At 47.4% G+C, this 21,062-nt stretch overlaps 1 protein-coding gene and 1 long non-coding RNA gene across 2 annotated transcripts in view; one reads left to right on the top strand and one right to left on the bottom strand.

The window, feature by feature from the left end:
* Positions 1 to 21,062, top strand: part of TRIO (trio Rho guanine nucleotide exchange factor) — a 349,468-nt gene that overhangs the window by 286,716 nt on the left and 41,690 nt on the right. The window contains exons 35-36 of the mRNA XM_081520842.1: positions 17,537 to 17,829; positions 19,339 to 19,509. Of these exons, the coding sequence (XP_081376968.1) occupies positions 17,537 to 17,829; positions 19,339 to 19,509 (464 nt within the window). The remainder of the gene's footprint in view (positions 1 to 17,536; positions 17,830 to 19,338; positions 19,510 to 21,062) is intronic.
* LOC145517726 (uncharacterized) lies at positions 8,142 to 12,104 on the bottom strand. The gene is made up of 2 exons (XR_014062290.1): positions 9,154 to 12,104; positions 8,142 to 8,477 (listed from the first exon to the last, which is right to left on the bottom strand). It is a non-coding gene; the product is annotated as an uncharacterized LOC145517726 (long non-coding RNA).

Here is a 21,062-nt window from a genome sequence, read left to right as displayed (position 1 = left end):
CCATGAAATGCCAGAGGAAAACGGCCAAATTATCTTTACCGGACCCCAAAGGAGGTGTTTGGCTGTGTGAATGTTGAATTTGTTGGTGTGGAATGTGGAGTTTGATAATACTTATATTTTTGGTCCACAAAGCTATCAAAGCATTTTTTAAGTCACTGACCATAGCTTTTGTCATATTTATGTTTGTTAAACTGTTCGTGAATGGCCTCCCTTTCTGGAGGGCTCCAAACTGGGCAGGTCTGTTGGTGAGGCTGTGCCTTGGGCATCTGCACAGGGGTGGGGGTAGGTGGTTTGTGAGATCTCTTTATTGAAAATAATCACATCTGTGCAGTGAGAAGAACAACCAATACTGTCACAAGCCGGATTTAAAGTCTCAGCCACCCTAAGTAGCTCTGGGACTCTAGTAAATTACCTTCTGTCTCTGAACTTCGTTTCTTTGTGTGCAAAATGGGAATAACAATAGCGCACCCCTCCCGGCTATCATAAACATCCCCAGAGTGCAGACCAGAGTGTCTTAATGAGCAATTTTGCTGAGATTTTAAGAAGATAGGGCATTCTTCTTATAGAAGGAATCTGGACTTTAGTTGTATTTTAGGTCCTTAGGACTTCTTCTCAAGAGACCTTCTTAAACTAACTTTGTGAATACAAAAGGATCTTACGCAATTGCAGTTTGGGTTTCCCCGAGATATATTTTTGTCTGGTAATTCTCAGACTATAATGGAAACTCTAGGTGATGTTATCCAAGCTGTCACACAAACTTTTTAAGCTGACACAAATTTGGAAAGAAATAGATGTCCTCTAGAATTTTCATGTGGGGGAGGGGGGAGGCTAATCTCTTCACAGTAAAGGACAGAAGAGGGAAAGCAAAACTCGACTTTGTGGTTTGTTTGTTTGTTTGTTTTCCTGAAGAAATGTGACTGTCCATCTCTTTCCCAACCTTCATAGTAATTCCCAGATAACTTCCTGAATGCCATGTCACATCAGAGTGATATTTTAATACATTCTGATTCCACTCATTCAGTTGATGAGGGGGACATACCTAGGTATCAGGTTGGGAAGGGAGAAATGATGCTGAGTAATACCCAAGAAATGAATTCCAGAGTAACTTTAAAATAGCCAATGAATCAGAGAGAGTGATTGCAAAGCTTCCTTTATACCCACAAGCAGCCTTGCAGTTCATCCGTTGGAGTGCATTGGGAAAGGCTGTCTGTCTGCTTTCTGACATCTTCAGTGGGGCATTCTCTTCCTTGTCCACGTGGGAATTAGTCTCGCTTGGAATTTTATTTGCAGATGTTGCTCTTTCCAATCACTCACACAGCCATAAGCCCTGAGAATTTTCCTGTTAAGCTAGTGTTAGGGAAAAAACTCAAGAAAAGATGAGGTCAAGAAGAACTATAAATTATCTTTTAAGAGGGCTCCAGCAGGAGATCCCAGTTGTACTGATAAGATAGTGGGACTATTGAGTTGGTTCTCATTCTGAAATAAGCATGCCCTTTTATAAGACACGGGGACTCCATTCCAGTGCTGGAGAAACATGAAGCAGTGATCTTCTTAACGTTAAACAGACCCCCGTGCCTCAGCATCCTTCTAGAACTCTCTTTTAAGTCGTTCTTTGTTCTTTTTTGATGCGGAGTGTGGCTTCTCACCAGTGCAGTTTTTGTTGTTACAAAGTAAAAGGACAGACCTTGCAAAAACTAAATACAAGGATGTGAAACCTGTTCCAAAGGGACGCAGGGAGTTAGCCAGCAGCGCCCACTCGACCTCAAGGGGCGCGCGCACAGGCCATCAGTCTCCCATGAGTGAACAAAACCGCAGAAGCACCAGCACAATGTTGTCTTGTTCCAATGACAAAGACTGACCGTTTCATACAAGTGATTACACATGCTAAGTTCTGTCTTAAATCTTTTTTGCTCTTTAAGTATTTCTAAAAGAATCCAAGTTTAAGACATGGTATGCGTGGTGATACAGTGGGAGTAGTGTGGGGCTGTGCACGGCAGACCACCAGTGTTCCTGTCTGGACTCTTCACCCCCCCCCCCCCAACCCCAGGCACAGCAAGCCAAATCCTTGCTCATCTCGCTCAACTGCAGTCTCCTCACCTGCCAAAAAAAAAAAAATACTTGCCGCTGCTATGATTATTATGCTGTCCAAAAATTATTAATACATTAAAAGTTTTTGTTTTTTCTCTTAAGTAAACCGCAATTATAAAATAATTTGTTTTCTCACTTTTCACTAATCAAAGATGTATTTGTCCCTCTTACGATGCGCAATTTTAGGGGGAAAGAAAGAAGTGTTGGTGTTACATGCCCAATTCACATACTTGCATATTTCCAGCCAAAAGGCAAAGAAACTTTTAAGTTATTGGGCCATCTTTAAAGTGAATATAAAAGTTTTGAAATGTTAAAGCTTTTTGAAGTTCATGTGAAAAAGAGGCTGAGGGGTGCCCTGAAGGTCCCAGGTCAGGAGCCTCCGGACCAAACGACCTTGCCTGGTCCTGGACGGCTTCCCTCTCGATGGACAAGGACCAGGCTCTCCCTCACCCTCAGCTGTAACCCCCGCCCCTGGCCGTGTGCTCTTTCTAAGTATAACCCTACAGCTCGGCTTCATGGGGAACACGAATTTATGATTTTTGGTCCGGAAGGATCTCCTCCAGGTGCCAGAGGCAGTGTGGTGAGTAAGGCTGGGAACCCGGCACGGCCCACCAGGGAACTGGTTGTGAGCCTCGGAATTCGTCCTCCAAGGCTCCCCCTTCCCCCTCCTGCCCTGAGAATCCACAGTCCAGATGCTGCTCGTCAGTTTTTACAGCTCTCACATGAAAACCACACAAATGTGAACAGAGTGTGCCAGCCCGAAGTGTAGTCGGTGTCCCTCTGAAGCTGTGTGTGCCAGGCGTTTACAAAGGAAAAGTCACGGGGGGGATACGACCACAGGCAACCAGTGATAATGCTTAGACACATTTTTTAGGCTTTTTATATGAAAAAAAAAAGGATGACTCTTTTGTTTATGCTTTTAAAATTCGACTAGAAGACATCTTCTCAATCCTTGCCACTGTCCATCTTCTCAGATGCACAGTTGAAGTGTCTATTGCCTCATCGTGTTAACAGCAATAACGATTCACACTGTCATGAAAACGGATCTATTGCAAAAAGACCAGAGTGGGGTCCAAGGATCGAGCCCCTGAGAAACATCTGAGACAGAGCGCATCGCCCCCCCGCCCCTCGGGGCCACCCCACCTTCCTCTTTCATCTCTGAAAAGCTGATGGATTATTTTAAGAAGTGGCTCAGTGGCCAGCAGCACATGTGAAGCTGAATAAGTCTTGAATAGCAAGAAGGGAGCATCCTCATTATGATGTAGAAGGAGAAACGAGTTTTTCCCTTTGTCTCTCTCGGGCACAGCCCCACCCCTGCCCCCTCTCGCAGGCTGTTTGCTTGTTTCCCACCGTTGCTTCTTCCCTCCTGGTCCGGGCACTGCCTCCTATCGCAGGGGGTACTAATTAAAGCCAAGGACAGAATCTGTGCCGTGCGTTCAGAGCAGAGGCGTCCATTTCACTCCCTTTGTCTCTGAGCTTTGTTCCTTCCTGGAATCGCTCCAGGCCTCCCTCCCTCCCTTCCTTCCATCTCACTGCAGTTACTCAGCTGCTTGAATAACACGGGACACGTGGGGAAGATGTTAACAGGACGGCCTGAGGACGAGGCGGGCCGGGGAGTCTTAGAAAGCGGGACATGTCACAGGTGGAGATGTCACCTCCCAGGCTGGCACCGTGACAGACGCCCGGACCCTGTTATCTTTCTGTGTTTTGGCTTTTGTTGTTGTTGTTGTTGTGTTAGTATGTGGTATCCTGGAACAGGAGTGGGCAGTCCTCCAGGAAGTATGAAATAATAATTCGGAAAATAAAAAACTCAGGGCCATTCAGTTCTTACAGGGGAGTCAGGGGGCAAGAGGTCATAAAATCAAACACGATACAGTCGTAGGATCGCAACCCTTGACCCCTCTGTGTGCTTGGAAGTGGGTGCTGGGTGTAGGATACACACACGCAACTGGGTGAAAAGCCACTATTGCGTGATTAACATTTTAATCCAATTTTTAAGTGCTTAGCTTTACTTAGAGCAACATTTTGCTTTTGGTAAAGGTATTACTGAAATATAATTGTGAAAGGAATTCCTAATTGGAATTAGGACTTTTTGGTTTTCTGATTTTTTTAACTAAATCATCACAGACCCTAGAATATAATGTGCTAGATACTTGGTTTGTGGTTTTGGGGGGTGAGGTGGGTGAAATTGTCCATTTCCTCATTCGCCACAGCTGTAACTCTTTCTAAACTAATATTCCATCCCTTGAGACTGAAACTTCAGCTAACCTGCTGGGCAGATGACGTGAAGAGTGATAGTGCTTGGCAAGCTGCTTGCAGAACATTCCAAGGCCAGTTTTTGTTTCCTAATGCGCCATAAAAATGAGCATAGGGCTGTGTGAATGAGTTATGTGGCTCTAAGAAAACTTTTATGAGTTCGCATGGTTTATAGCATATTTTGGTTAGATATGTTCTTATGTAATCCATGCACTTTCTGGAATGTAGGGAAAAGACTTGCATGTTGGCATTCTACATCTGGTCTTAATTAAAAATAATAATAAAATAATAATGGATTTATATATGAATGAAGAGATTCTATCACCACTCGAAATAAATCAATCATGCCATTTAAACCGATAGCTGCAGAATGTTCTTTTAAAGCATTTTGCAGGAGAGTATCTCCACATGTCCCTGGCTTCACCTAGAGACATGTTCAGCTTAAAAAATCTGCAGATTGACCCCTAAAAAGTAATTTTGGTTTCCTCTTTAAGAAAGTAGTCCAAGTTATCTTATCCTCTTCAACAGTATGAAGACATTAACCAAAAGCATCAATATCCATCATGACGAATACAATTCCACATGTCAGCCGCCTTCAGATAAGATTAGGTCTTCCACTTACTAACACTTTGCCTTTGACAGCAGCAACGATCTTGCCCGCGGAGTAAACATCCATGTTTCTTGTTAGTGTTAGAACCTCTGAGAGCGAGGGTGGGATGGAAAGAATATGGCATCATCCCTGTGTGATTCCTTACTTCCCTCAAATTAACTTTCTGTTCCCTTAAAAAATGGTTACCTATTCAGGGCAATAATAAACACTGTGTTGCCTTGGAAATAGCTTCCCAAATGAAGAAATTAAGAATCAAGAACCCACTATGTTATCACAGAGAAAAACCTCATTATCCCTAAGTCAGCAGTATATGAGATACTAAGTAATCTGAGAAGGACACAGAATTTTTTTTTTTTTTTTTTAAAGAATGTTTTCTTTGTATAAGTGAGATTTTTGAAGAGAACAGCCACTTGACTTTGGGGGCGGAGGGGGGAGGGGTGGAACACCGAGCACCTCAGCCTCCTTAAAAAGCTGAACAAACAGAAACATCTCAGAGTTTTTCTGGTCCCTGAGCAATTAAGCTGCCCCCGGGGCGAGCTCAGCGGGATGTCATTAATTGCCCAAGTGGCGGTGCCCGGGTGGCAGGGTGGTCACGGGCAGTGCCTCCGCGGGGCAGCCCCATCTTGTTGAATCACGTAGGAGGGGGACGTGGAGCCAGGGGGGGTGTCAGAGGGCTGTCTTGCCCCGCCTCTGCCCTCACTGGTGCCAGGCTGGTCATCGGTCACTTCCGCTGCACGGGACTTCTCCCAGGGCAGCACCACGTGGGGCTCGGGGGGGGGACCAGCTCGCCAGCTGGAGAGTGTCCCCTGTGGGGTGATGCTGACGGGCTTTTCACCCTTCAGACCTGTCCCCAGGGGATGGAGCCGTCCACTTGGAGTGTGGGGATGTCCAGAAACTGCCACTGGGGGGGCAAGGGATGTGAATGGGTGCAGATCGCAAGACTTGTGTGTGGTTTCTGATCTCACTTTAATGTCATTTTTTTTTTTTTTGGAAAAGTATCTTTCTCTCATCCAGCAAGAATATCTGGAAACATCTGCTTTTGTCCTTGCGTGGAAGTCAGGAATGAGCCCAAACCGCCCCCCACCCCCGCCACCCCACCACCCCACCAGCCCTCACTGGCAAGATAGCCCCTCAGGAATTTCTTTCCCTTTTGTGACAGCATCGAGTTGTGGTTGCAGGAAACGCCTGCTGTTCATCTTCCCCCCAAAATATGTTATTTCAAGGGCTAGTCCACATTAAAGTAAAAAGAAAACAGCCCCGTCATTCCAAGAAGACAGGAAGATGGCCTAGCAACCGCCCTCAAATAAAGCCAGCATTTGTCCTCAGTCAAGAAGGATCCCCTTAGAAGTAAGCTCCGCATAAATTTGAGGATATTCTGAGAGGGCCATTGTGTTTTGTGACGGTGTGGTTTTAACCGTGTGAGGATGTCTGCTCCGGGCCAGCAGGTGACCCAGGCTATCCACGACCCATCCCTGGGAGGGGCGTCAGGCAAGCAGGTCACCACAGCAGTGCCGGGGGATTTCTGCATGCCCTCCGTCTCTTCTGGGGGCCAATGTGCCCCCTGGCACCATAGCTGTCATCTCCCAGCGTTCTGGTCACCAGCCTGGCAGCTCCTAAGTTTTCTTTTTCCTGGAAGCCAACATCCTGGTGGTAAACAGCCACCAGCCACAGACCCACCGTGGTACCTGGAAGGGACCCCACACATGTGACCCCCACACCTGAGCCAGGTCCTGTTTTGTTCAGGGTGTTGTAAGTAACTCCGTTCACTAGCTTTGTATTAAATTCCTTTCATTGATCCAGACTAACTCATCTGTTACTCACTGTCAATAATGACTCCTCCTCCATCATTTCCTTTCTCGGGTGTTTTCAGATTTCCACTTTGGCAATATGTAATATCCTGTTCATTTGATTAGCCAAGCAGAGGATTATGCCATCTGCTTTATTCTTTATTTAATTTCTTCACATTTCCTTCTTGGAAGTTCAAGTGGTGCAGTTCAACCTTTAAAATGAGATGTGTTTTGACCCGAAATTCTGACAGGTTAGCATTTCCCCTCACAAGAATGAAATTAGAAACAAAAAATAATGCTTGAAGTTTTGCACTTGTTGACATAGCCACGTTCTCCAAAGCCTATGTCATGTTTTAGGTGTTTTCAGAAACCACACTAAGAATAAATAGCATTTAGAGATTTCCTAAGAGTCAAAGAACAAATTGCACATGCAAGTTCTGATTGTGCGTTTTGGTTGGTTAGAGGTGGCAGGTCTTGTATGTCTCATACCTCTCACGTTAGGTGCTGGTGTGAGGGTGTTCTCATTTCATGACACAGATTATCCTGAAGTCTGGTGCATTGCATGGGGCAGCCGCTGGGTGTGCACACACACCCTGGCTTTCAGCCTTCACAAAGAAAAAGGAAGAGCAGAAGCTTCCCATTGAGTCCTTTGTTTCTAGTTATAATTGATGCTTGTGGTTACTTTGTGTTCTTGGACTTGGGAGTCCTGGGAGGGAACCTGGGAGTGAGTGCTCCCTTGTGAGTTCGTGGAAGAGGGCTGCAGAGGGAACAGTGGGTGTGCTGGTCATATATGTGCATTTTCTCAGACAGCAGAGACCATGTGTTCCTCATTACAGCCTGAGCCATGGCCATGCTATGCTGGACCTCTGGGTAAATCGAGGGATTACTTTTTTTAAAAAAGCGGACAATTTATCTTTCTCCTTCATGTTTTCTGTGTTTGCTTCACATTTGAAAGCAAAGACAGAGTTCCCATTTTTGCATTGAGGACCCACTGTACCAGCTTGTGATGTATGTAAACCTGGGCTTTAATACCCTTGTGCCACCATTTTCTGAATGGTGAAATACACACCATTTTCAGTCATTGCCACCCCACATCCGTGCTCAGGGCATCTGTACAGCTTCTAACTTTTTATAAGAGATTGTTTCCCATGTTAACATGCATTTGCCATGACAGTGACAGTCCAGGGTATAGCCGTGGACCACCTGAGCCTATGGCTATGCAGAGGAGCAGGTCACTCACTGAGGACGCAGTGTCTAATCCATGCCCATGTCTCAACCCCTGGTACATCTTTATTGTGCTGAGGGACAAATCAAGAACCACAGACTTTCATAGACAGAAGATGAGTGAGGTGACCGGGATGGAAAAGCAGGAGTCGAGCAAGGAAGTTTTCAGATACTTATTTGCAAATAGAAAAGAGATTTAAATTTGGGAAAATATTATAAAATACTTGCTCTTACATTCTCACCCACCAAACATATAACCGTATCAGCAGACAGCTTGTTACTACTTGTCACCTGAAGTTCTCCCAGGGACACCCCAGCCTCTTCGCACCCCTCGTTGCTGTGAATGAATATACTGGGCTGCCCAGGTGATTGTAATCTCTGTGCAGCATGGAGAGAAGATGACATCCTGAGCGAAGCATCTGGAAGGATAAGCTCGCTTTTTATGTGCTCTTCAAGAGGATTTCCAGTGTTACTGTTTTCAATTATTATTCCAAAAAAAAGTTGCCTTGATTCTAAAAGCAAATATAGAGAATGATGATGGTCATTTACGCAGAAGATTTTGCACTAGAATATTTTAACCAACCCAAGCAGCCATCACAAACTAACAACTTACTCTCCCTTTGCTTTATAAGTAGTTTATAGACCTGATTTCCACATATACATTACAGCCTTCCCGGTGCAATGGAAGAATTTCCTACATAAAGCAAAGGGTGATGAACTGCACTGAACTCATAACAAGAAACTGCCAGATTGCCTGGCATACCTGAAGGCCAGGCATACCTGCTCAGACCCTGTACAGACTGTTCTAAAATGGTCTGATGGTGTTGTTTTCAGCCCCAAAGTGTCACCGAATTCATCTTTCTATAGCCCATCGCACTAACTGCTAAATAAACATGTCTTAAAGTCCTTGCAACCAGAATTGTGAATTAGCCCTTTGGTGTGGGAGCCTGCCGAGCTCTGAGCTCAGCTGTCCCTGTTGGAGTTAGTATCAAGACGGCCCCGCGTGGTTCATTTAACAGATATTTTGGAGCACCTACAACGGACAGGAAGATGGGACTATCTTTCTTTAAAACTAACCAGCTAAAATAGTTCTAGGAGCCTCGGTGAAGGAGACATTGAAATGTGAACTAGCTGTTGGAAAGCCTTCCAGGGTTGAGTGTCTGCCTCTGTGTGGTGGTCATGTCTCACCAGGCATGACAAGTCATCAGTGATCGGTGATGGTCCCGTGTGTGCCTTTGGCTGATGCTGCAGAGCTCGGAGCGCCCACTGCAGCAGACCCTCGGTGACAGTGGCCAGGCTTTGCTATCCCCACTGCTGTTTCCTCCTGCTCTCAGCTTGGAAGCTCATCTTTCTGATGGATCCTCACACAGCTTGCACCCCAGTGCCTTCTGTTTTCTTGCTTGTCTTTTGCGGTTTCTTCTTCTGTGCAAAAATGTGAATACCGCCTCGTGTTTGGTTGGCGCGAGTGGTAAAGAATCCACCTGCCAATTCAGAAGATGCGGCTTTGATCTCTGGTTCGGAAAGATCCCCTGGAGAAGGAAATGGCAACCCTCTCCAGTATTCTTGCCTGGAGAATCCCATGGACAGAAGAGCCTGATGGACTACAGTTCATGGGGTTCGCACAGAGTCTCACAAGACTGAGCAACTGGGCGCATGCTCTCACACACACACGTACACACATATGTTGATAAAGACCACTTGTGTTCCTTTCCCACAGCAGCCTAGTCAGGAATTGCATTCATCTCACTGTCAGGAAACTGGAGGATGTAGCAGAGACCCACACCCAGTACCTGCCAGGCACAGGCTGGACCCACTGCCCATTGCTTTGAATGACCGTGACTCTGTGAAGTCTCACTTGAAGGGAAAGGCAGGCCGTGAACTCCAGACATACCGCCTGAACGAAGCAGCCGCAACCTCTGCTGTCCTGGAGGGGGAAGTGAAGGCAGGCAGGAGGGTGTGTCGGTGACTGGTGTTCAGACTTAGCGGGGGGTGCTGGTGTTTTGAATTCAGGTGACAGCATCTTTGACCACCCAGTTTGTGCTCTGGGACACTTAGAAACATCCTCGAGCCCTTCCTTCCTCCCATCGTGAAAATGAGGAGAGGGGTAAAATGAAATGTGATCCTTTTCTCAGTCTTCAGCTAGCAGGATATGGGCCCTTTTCCTTTTTTTCTTACGTTAAAAAAAAAAAAGGCTTTATTAATCACAGATGTCTGAACTGTAAGACGGGAGGTCTTGAGGGCGGTTTCCCTTCTCCCAGCAGCTTGGGGCTATGTGCGTTCCTGGGTTGGAACTCTGCTATGTAGGGCTGGGGGCAGGGCCCCCCTCCTCTCTTTAGCTTTTTTCTATATTTTAAGAAGAAATCTGACATGGACTTTGGATGAACTCTGACTTCAGCAAAGAGCCATCTTTGTGGGGTTGTGTTTCCTTCAAAATAAGAAACTTTGATTGATTCCCCACTCAGGGCTTCAGCAGCTCACAACTGGCTTCATCTTGTGAACACACGAGCATCTCTGTAAAAGACTGGGACACACTGACAGTGTCTCTTTAGCTTGCAGTTTACCTTGTCCTCTTAATGAGGGATAAGTTACTTTTAAAAATGGAAACGGAATGAAGTAATTCACCTAGTTGCTCCTGTCACCCTTCATACATCTAAAAATGATGTTGAGTATATCCTGATTACCATGGTTTGTTGTTCGGTTGCTCAGTCGTGTCTGACTCTTTGTGACCTCATGGACTGCAGCACATCGGGCTTCCCTGTCCTTCACCATCTCCCAGAGTTTGTTCAGACTCATGTCCATTGATTCGGTGATACCATCCAACCATCTCATCCTCTGTCGTCCCCTTCTCTTCTTGCCCTCTATCTTTCCCAGCATCAGGGTCTCTTCTAGTGAGTCAGCCCTTCTCATCAGGTGGCCAAAGTATCAGCTTCAGCATCAGTCCTTCCAGTGAATATTCACGGTTGATTTCCTTTAGGATTGACTTGTTTGATCTCCTTGCAGTCCAAGGGAGTCTCAAGAATCTTCTCCAACACCACAGTTCAAAAGCATCAGTTCTTCAGTGCTCAGCCTTCTTTATGGTCCAACTCCCACATCAATACAAATGGGAAACCTATAAGTTTGACTCTGTGGACCTTTGTTGGCAAAGTTACTGTGCTAGGCCTGTGATGAGAAAACGATTAATCCAAATCCCCATTTTCTGAGGACTCACAGTTTGCATGCACATCATCTCGGGTGTTCTGTGCCATCAGGTTGTCCTGGCAGCATCTTGTGTTTGCAAATAGCACTTTACAGTTTGTAAAACTCATTCATTTCCATTCTCTTATGTGATCCTGTCATATGAGGAGGAAATTCGGATTCCAGAATGTTGGCCTGGGTCAGGGCTGCCGAGGGGAAGAGCCAGGCTCAGACTCAGACCCAGTGATGAGCCTGGAGTCCCTCTGACATCCTCATCCTCAGCTGATTATCCACCTGGACCTTGAATCAGCGGAGTTCCCCCAGGCTGGAAAGAGGAAGGCATATCCCCAGCAAGGCATGATATGAACACGGGCACCCATAGACGTGGAATGTGGTGACAGGGTGGAGAGGCAGCGGTACTGAGTATTGAGTCTTTTTTTTTTTCTTCCAAGAAAGTAGAAGTTGAGGGGAAGGCAAGCAACAGGGGCTGAAGACAGAAGCAGGAATGGTACGGTTTCTTTGAGTAACATGTTTTCCATCATATTTCTCAGGCAAGTTCAGTTCCACATTCTTCTTCTGCCCCCTTGCCCACACCATGGGTGCCGGGGGCAGGGGTGTTGTGCCCCCTGCCCTCACCACACGCTCCTGGGCCTGACTCTACACCACAGTGGAGCATCACACAGCACGGGCCGGTTCAGGGACAGCCATGATCTCTGATGACCGTCTTGTAAGCACACAGCTCACAAACTTGGGAGCTGGACCACAGTTAACAGGTGTGACCTGTAGCTCATCTCAGAGCTGGTGGGATAAAGCACCATGTCTGGACGTCACCTTTCACAGGGGTCAGCGTCAGCTGTCAGAGAGTTCAGGCTGGGAAATAGCCTTCAGCTGGTAATTGATTCGCTGACTCACTAATTTTTAAGCATAAACTTATTAGGCTCTGAGGATGCTGGCACATAGCTGTAAACAAACCAGAGCTGGCACCCGCCCATGTGTTCCCTGAAGTCTGAGGTCACAGTCCTGTCCTGACAGTTGTTGTTTAGTCACTGAGTCATGTCTGACTCTCCGTGACCCCATGGACTGTAGCCCGTTAGGCTCCTCTGTCCATGGGATTCTCCAGGCAAGAGTACAAGAGTGGGCTGCCATTTCCTTCTCCAGGGGATCTTCCCGACCCAGGGATCAAACTGCCGCACTAGCAGGCGAATTCATTACCGCTGAGCCACCAGGGAAGCCCATCCTCACAGTCACCTGGCTACAAATGCTGTCGTGAAAGGGAGACACGGAGCCCTGGCCATGGGCCTCTGCCCCAAAATGACTCTTGTCGTTGGCCTGAGCCGCCCGTAATCCCCACAAACAGAGAGGGGGTCTCCGAGGAAGGGGCCTGCCCAGCAGCACTTCTGCTCAGCCAGGACCTTCTGACACACTGTATCCGGCCACCAGGAGCTCAGCTGAGGAAGGCACCTGTGTGCAAACCCGCGATTAGGAGCCTCCCAAGGAGACCACCTGAAGCTGTTACTGTGTGTCACGCTTACCTGATGCTCAGTCACGTCAGAGGCCTCAATTCTGCTTGATGCCATTAGGACACGATGTTAAAGTTGGCATCAGAGCAGTTGGTCTAGTGGTCAGAGTCTGTCCTTCAGATAACGAAAAATAATAGGCCCTTTATTTTCCTTCTTCCCTGGTGGCTCAGACGGTAAAGAATCCGCCTGCAGTGTGGGAGACGTAGGTTCGATCCCTGGGTTGGGAAGATCCCCTAGAGAAGGGAAGGGCTACCCACTCCAGTATTCTGGCCTGGAGAATTCTGTGTGCTGTATAGTCCATGGGGTCGCAAAGAGTCAGACACAACTGAGCAACGTTCACTTTTATTTCCTTCTGTTAATGATTGACTTAAGTTTAAGTAATTTTTAAGTGTTTTCAAATTCCTGATTTACGCATTATGTCACAGTCTGGTAAAAAGCTCATGAATGGACTGTTGAAATCATTGATATGGGCAAAATGAGTCTCTAGTTGAAAAGAAAAAAAATAAGATTTACTGTTTTTTTTTTCTTTTCAACTTTGAGACTCAGTTTTGCCCAAATCAATGGATTTGTGTGTCCAACAGTGTAAAGAATTGAATATTATTGTTTAAAACAAACTGGAGAGGGAAGGAATTTATCTGTTAGCTCTAGTTTGGGGTTCTTTCCTTGCTAATCACCTGAATTGTGACTAATGAACCAGACTTGCACAAGAAGAAATAGCTGCTAATCTTAGACACAGATGAAGAAACTTTCCCTCCACATTTTCAGGCTTCTGAAACGAAATCGTTTTTGAAGGTAAAATTTTAAAAACAGCAAAATTTCCCTCTAAGTTTGTAAATCACTGCTAGCATATTTCTGAGTCATAAGTGAAATAATGTGGCTTAAGTGATGACAAATAGCAGCTCAAGAAGAGCACCTCTATTCCCCGGGAACGCGATTCGTCTGCAGCGCTGGTGAGCCCTGACCTTGGACAGCTCTGCCTTCTCCTGGCTCTAGCACCAGGTGTGTAGTGCTTGACCTGCCAACTGAGGAAACAGTCTCTTTTGAAACTACTGCTCAAAGTGCAGTGAACCATCCTATGCAGCTAAGCCTACACAGAGAAGCTCGGAAATGACATCTCTGTTTTTCTTTTTGACCCATTTTTACAACCAGCAGCTCCTGCACAAAAATTCATATTATGTGCCACGTTGCTCCCACACCACATACCCCCAAGTGCTGTCTTTTGGGCACAGAAACACAGGGAAGTTTCGTTTGTTGGCTTAGGTGGTGTCCCCATCATTTCTGTTCATTTTCTTTTTAATATTTATTTTTTAATTGATACATAGATGATTTACAATGTTGTTAGTTTTGGGTAATTCAGATACATATATGAACTTCAGATATTCAGATACATATATGAACTTTACCGCCTGGTAGCTCAGGCGGTAAAGTGTCTGCCTGCAATGTGGGAGACATAGGTTTGATCCCTGGGTCAGGAAGATGTCCTGGAGAAGGAAATGGCAACCCATTCCAGTATTCTTGCCTGGAGAATCCCATGGGCGGAGGAGCCTGGTAGGCGATCTCTCTCTCTCTCTCTCTCTCTCTCTCTATATATATATATATATATATATATATCCCTCTCTGTATATATGCTCTCCCATCATTTCTAAGGTGTGAGTGTTCTGCTGATGAGGCCTGCAGTTGATTTGGTTTCATTTGGTGAGTCAGCCTCTCTTTTTTCCTGCCTCCCTCAGCTGCTAGGGCATGACGGAGCTCCATCAGGATGCTCATCACATGTTGGGGATCCCCTGCCACTTCCGCCTTCACGGTTCTCTGGTGTGGTTACTCAGCTGAAGGAACATAAGGCTGTGAATCAGCATCTCTGTTTCTTTGGGCTGGAATTTCTGCTGTTTCCAGTCCATACTAGGTGCCTCCTATATAGCCGACACTGTGCCAGGCCCTGGGCGCACCTCAGGGGACAAGTCAGATGAGGCCTCTGCCCTCTGGGAGCTTCTGTCCTTGTGAGCTCGTAATGGGTTATTCAGGCCCAGCTCCAAAGGCCAGCTTCAACGCCGCCTCCTCCAGAAAGGCTTCCGTGACTCCTCCACTTGATTCCCCTTCTTCTCAAACTCTTCCAGGGTTTGTACTTGCTTATAGCATGAAGGGTCACAGTTTTGCCTGAATGGTGGTTGTGTGATCGTTGAAAGCACTGAAGGCGGGTTCCCTGGGAGAAGTTTATTGAATAAACCCCGGTGGGTTTATTCATCTCCATCCAGTGGCAAGTACCAGGCTTGGCTCTGAGTCCCAGTCCAGTCAATGACGGTGAAATATGTTTGTCACCTACTGGGGCCAGCCCAGCATCTTGTTAGTGTAATAGTTAGTACTTAGAAACACTTCACCTGAATAAAGTATCACCTGACACGTGGATCGTCCAAACCCTCCCCTTCCCTGGTCTCCCTGTTGTCCCAGCACAGGAGTCCCCAAGAGCAGGGACCCTCTCTCCTGAGTCAGCCCCTGAGAAAGTCCCCAGGAAACTCTGACTGCAGGCGTGGGGTCAACTTGACGGCCTGGTTCTCCTGCCTCATCCCTGTGGCGCCTGAGGAGCGCAAGGCTGACATGGGAACGTTTCAGTCTCACTTAACATAAAAATAAATAAAAATATATGCATCGAACCTGAGTGTCCTGCATTGGCAGGCAGGTTCAGACACACGTATTCACACACGGAGGGAGAAAGGGTTTTCTCTTAAACAGAATGCTATATTCTATTAGCTCTGAGCCGAAGTCACCTCTGAGAAAATGTAGATTTTTAAGAATGAGCAATCCTGCTTGAAGCGCGTCATCTGTTTACAAAAGATTATACCCTTTTCATCTGCAAGGCTCGGCCGAGAAGGGACAGGGCAGAGGCAGACGGTGCTCCACTGTCTTGCCTGGGCGAGTGGGAAACTGCTGTCGACTCTCGTACATATAATCACGGGATTGGGAGGAATTAACCTCCTTGTTTACCTGCGGCACATGGGGGTCTCCAGGGCCGCAGACGTAAATACAGCACAAACAACATGTCTGTATCAAATCGTTTTAAAGAGTGTTTTTAAGACTTTGAAAGACTGGAAGAAAATGATAAGCAGAGTAAATGATCTTCCTCATTCTGGTCCCTAACGAGAGGCGTTTTATTCCATTTCATGGTGGCGGTGTCCTCCCCGAGTCCAGGGCTCAGGACAGGGCTGACAGGTCTCCCAGGTCACTGGCTTTCTCTGTGTGAAGTCACATCTCTTGTCACTCCACAGAGCTATTGAGTGTCAGCTGTTACCTAAGTTTGTTAGACAGCAAAAGCGATCAGTTCAGGGTTGACTGTATTTAATTTTCAAATCCCGTGAGAATATTCATTGGGGCATATTTTCAAGGAACATCTTGGTTAGTTGAGGTTATTTCTTTTTTAAATGTGTTGTTGTTTTTGTTCATGGTTGTTGGTATCGACTCCAGGACGTTAAAGGAACTGTGCTGAGGCTAAGAGCAGGGGCTACACATTCGTATTTCACGGCCGGGAACAAAGGGAAGCAGCCAGCTTTTACCCTTTCACACCGAGCTTTCTAGAAGGGTGCCGTTTGTCACAGTGATGATTTACTGGGTCACATCCACACTGAGTCATACATGCACACACATATACACGTTAATACGTTCAAGTATATTGCATTTTATTGTACTTTTTTTTTTCCACTTCACAGAACCTGCTTTTTAAAGTAATTGAAGGTTTGTGGCAGCTCTATTGGGTGCGTCTGTTGCAGCCATTCTTCCAACGGCATTTGCTCACTTCATGTCTGTGTGTCACATTTTGTTGATTCTTGCAATTTTCAAACCCTCCGCCAGCAAAAAGATTATGACTGACTTGAAGAGTCAGATGATGGTTAGCATTTTTTTAGCTGTAAAGTATTTTTTAGTTAAAGTATATGCAGTTTTTAGACAGTGCTATTGGACACTTAAACAGTCCAATTTGGGGGGAACCAAAAATTCATGTGACTCACTTTATTGTAATATTTACTTTATGGCGGTGCTCTGAAACCAAACCCACAACACCCCTGAGGTGTGCCTCCACTTTATTTATTGAGTGGTACCTTTATTCAGTGGGAGTGAGTCAAACTAATATATTTTTCCACTGGGATTAGTTTTTAATTTCCTTTAAATTTTTCTTTAAGCCATTCTTTCTTGGTTCTTGTCTATGAAAATGGGTGAAAATAATTCAAACAGTGTGTCCTCCGATGTCTGATATTTTAAGTGATAGTGACATTATGAGTCTATGCAGCACTGATGCTGGTCTTCAGCATGAGTGACTCGGGGGTTTTTTTGGGGGGGTGGGCTGTACACCTGGAGAAAAATAATTTCTGACAAAATTCAAGTTCGGTAACCATTTGATAGATAAGCCTGCGGGTTGGCTCTCCTCCGACACCCCCATCCCCAGGGCAGAACCAGGGGACACAGCTCCCGGTGGCCACTGAACTTGGCTTTCAGCTGGGCAGTGCCCACGCCAGTGGCCCCAGTGGCACCGAGCAGGACATCTGGAGGCTTTGAAAGTGAAAAGTCAAAGTCACTCAGTTGTGTCAGACTCTTTGCCACCCCATGGGCTACGCAGTTGGTGGAACTCTCCAGGCCTGAATACTGGAGTGGGTAGCCTTTCCCTTCTCCAGGGGATCCTCCCAACCCAGTGATCCAACCCAGATCTCCCGCATTGCAGGTGGCTTCTTTACCAGCTGAGCCACCAGGGAAGCCCAAGAATACTGGAGTAGGTAGCCGGTTCCCATCTCCAGGGGATATTCCCAGCCCCGGGATCGAACCCTGGTCGCCCGCACTGCAGGCGGCTTCTTTTTACCAGGCCGCCAGTCACACGGGCTTCTCTCTCTCACCCGCAGACTCGCTGTCCGTTTCCAGCAACGACGCCAGCCCGCCCGCCTCCGTGGCCTCCCTCCAGCCCCACATGGTGGGTGCGCAGAGCTCGCCGGGCCCCAAGCGCCCGGGCAACACGCTGCGTAAGTGGCTGACGAGCCCGGTGCGGCGGCTGAGCAGCGGCAAGGCGGACGGGCACGTGAAGAAGCTGGCACACAAGCACAAGAAGAGCCGCGAGGTCCGCAAGAGCGCCGACGCCGGCTCGCAGAAGGACTCGGACGACAGCGCGGCCACCCCGCAGGACGAGACCGTGGAAGAGGTCAGGACCTGCGGCATCTCCCCTGCGAGCCCTGGGCCCAGCAAATAACCCTTGTCCGGTGGTTTTCTGTGTGTTCTCGGAAAGGACCGGCGTCAGAGACCCGCAAAATGCATTTAGCAGGGTGCTGGAGTTGGGGACCCATGTGTGGTCTCTGATCAAGGGATCAGAGGACTGAAAGCCACCCTTCCCAGGCATGGGGGCACCCCCAGCCTGCTCCAGGAGGAAGTGGTGCCCTGCCGCCCCGGCCCCCCACCCAATCACAGGCAAAGCTAGGGGTGCCCCCCCACCCACCCCCAGGATGCAGACGATCTAAGCAGTCTCTGGGTTAGCACTCAGCCATGTAGTGAGTGAGAGATAGTCGCTCAGTCATGTCTGACTCTTCACGACCCCATGGACTGTAGCCCACCAGGCCTCTTTGTCCATGGAATTCTCCAGGCCAGAATACTGCAATGGGTGCCATTTCCTTCTCTATAGCCACAGCAGGGAAAGCACCAACTTTAGACTTGGAAGGCCTGGGGAATGCCTGCATCCTCCAGTATTTCCACTACCAGACCTGCCCCCATATGCATATTCATACTGACCTCTTGTCCTGAGTAGAAAACATCCAATTACTTTGTTAAGCCAGTAGTAAACACTGGATTATTCCCATGTCATCAAAGATAAATGTATGTAGGCCAGCCAGGAATTATGTTTAATTTCCTTTGGAGGAGAGGGACCTTAAAATTATACTGTAAGGAATGGAGTTTTTTCATGATCCCCAAGATGGGTCTTCAGTAATGTGGTGTTACCGAGGGGCCCTCAGAGTTTTTAATGAGGATCCCCATCTGCCCGGTTCCCCACGGACTCAGAAAGACAAAGACAGAGAGAATGGGGGAGGAAGACAAGATTGGAATCATTTAATTTATTTTGCAGATGTGTGGTTTCTGCTGCTTTTTTCCTGGGCCTGTTTTTGCCGTGGATTTTCACTGGAGCGTATGATTCATTTATGTCCTCATCTATCTGTTTAATATACTGGGTCCTCCTAATAGAAGTAAAAAACTGAAGTTTTTTTATAAAAGTAAGACTAGGGGAAGATGAATGAACTACTTCATTCTTAAAATACACCTTGAACTGTATTTTTCTTTATGCTCTCATGATTTCAGTGAGTTTTATTTGAGCAAAAAGTAACAAAAAAGTGAAATAGGAGACCAGAGAAAACAGAGGATGATGGTTCACATTTTTGAACCTTTGTTTAAAATTGGCCTCTTGAAAATGAGACGTGTTCAGAGCCTAACGGTTGACGTTGGCAGTCCCTTAGCAGACACTCCCGGGCCCTTCCCTGGTCCAGCTGGCTGGCGAGGAGCTGGCGCGCTTGCAGGAATCAGAGTTCCCATCAGGGCTGGAGAGGGCTTGTGCCTGGCTTCTGCTCTCAGTTTCCATCTCCAGTTAACCCCCAAGGGCTCAGTTTCTATGCCCGGACGCTGACACTCAGGGCCAGGTTCTCACGGACGAATGTCGCTCTGGTTTCAGAGGGGCCGGAATGAGGGCCTGAGCAGCGGCACTCTCTCCAAGTCCTCGTCCTCGGGCATGCAGAGCTGCGGAGAGGAAGAAGGGGAGGAGGGGGCCGACGCCGTGCCCCTGCCGCCGCCCATGGCCATCCAGCAGCACAGCCTGCTCCAGCCGGACTCCCAGGACGACAAGGTAAGGGGGCCACGGCCGCTCCGAGCCAGGAGAGGGCCCGGCGGTTTGCTCCTGTGCCCTAGCCTCAGGGCGGGACATAGAGAGCGACCCAGGCTATGAAAAGACGTCTGCAACACATGCTGATTTTCCAGGCTGAATTCTGCCCGCCTTCACCCCCAGAGCATAGATAACATAGGCCGTGCGTTTAGACTAGGCTGTAGGAACACGCGCAGTCTCCCCTACACGTGGGCTTGCATAAGTACCTTCAGTGCATTTTTAATGGATGTTTCCTAATCACGGCCTTTCAAGTCATTTAATTTTTCTCACTGTCCTGACCAGGGTCCCTGAGTGGACAGTCAGAGAAATCACTGTGCTGCCTGCATGCGTGGTTACATCCCAAACCACATGAGCCCACCTGGTACTGACAGGTGTCTCTGCATGCAGGTGTGGTTTCAGATGAGACTGGATGGCTGTCCAGTTCCTCTTTTCCAACATGGCCAACCTCTGGATCAAACCAGAGTGTGTCAAAGCTCAGGAGTCAGTTCAAAGCCACGAGTCTCCTCTCTGGATGTATGTGGAGGCTTCGGGCCAAGTAAACCTTCAATTTTTGCTTTCTGGGTTTTCCTGAGTTCTTACAGAATCTAAAACTATTTTGTGCCTCCCAGCGGTAGAGCCCTAAAATACCAAGAAGGAAACCTGATAACTGGCTTGAGCATCCTCTGTTGTTCCAGCCCAGCCTGCTTCTCCAAACTGGCAGGTGTTGAAAACCACACTATGAAGTCATTACTGGTGATATTTTTTTTGGGGGGGGGGTGGGCAGAAACCAAGTTTTCTGAACAAAACAGACGTTTTCATCAGTCTTCCTCCTTCTTCAGTTTTTTCCTTCCCTGACTCCCCCTCCATGCTGACACGGTCACCGCTCCCTGGATGGCCCACGGGTGCTGACCCAGGCTTCGCCCAGCTCAGTGATTGACGGCCGTGAGGCCGAGGGTGATCACATGTCAGTCTTAACCTCAGGCCCCTCCTCTTTAGAACCCTGCCACCTCCTCCGCCCCGGGCTCTCAGCGCACAGTGGGTCTTGGCAGAAGAAGGTAGCTTAGCTTTGAGTCCGGAGTACAGGGGTCATCCGAGGCGCAGACCTCATGCTGCAGGGAGGCAGGGGGCCCTGAGATGAGAGAAGCTCACCTCTCACTGCCCAGAACAAACCCACCACCAGGCAGCCAGGCTCTGACAGCTCCTCAGCGGTTTTGTAGTATTCTAAGCCACACCTTTCTGAAGGCAGAAAACTAAAATTGTGTAAATCTAGATGGTTAGCCAAACAGTGAGGTGCCAGGCCTGGCTGGCCTATTCACCAAACCAGGAGGGTGTTTTTCTCCATTTAAAGAGTGGATGGCACTATATTCTTCTGATTGCTGAAGTCACTTACTGGTTATTGTATGACCTCACTGGGTATTATCCATAGAAGTTCTTCTTTTACGAAAATCAATAGTGATGTTCCCAGAGAGTATATGCCTTGTGACTAATCTTTTGTTTTGTTCTGTTCTCTCTTTTTGTAAACTTTCACTGCAGCATTA

This window comes from Giraffa tippelskirchi, chromosome 8, assembly GCF_054371585.1.
Source record: "Giraffa tippelskirchi isolate mGirTip1 chromosome 8, T2T-mGirTip1v1.2.pri, whole genome shotgun sequence".
In the NCBI taxonomy this organism is placed as follows: domain Eukaryota; kingdom Metazoa; phylum Chordata; class Mammalia; order Artiodactyla; family Giraffidae; genus Giraffa; species Giraffa tippelskirchi.
Note: the sequence above shows the minus strand (reverse complement) of the source record. Positions and strands in the feature narration are given on the sequence as shown.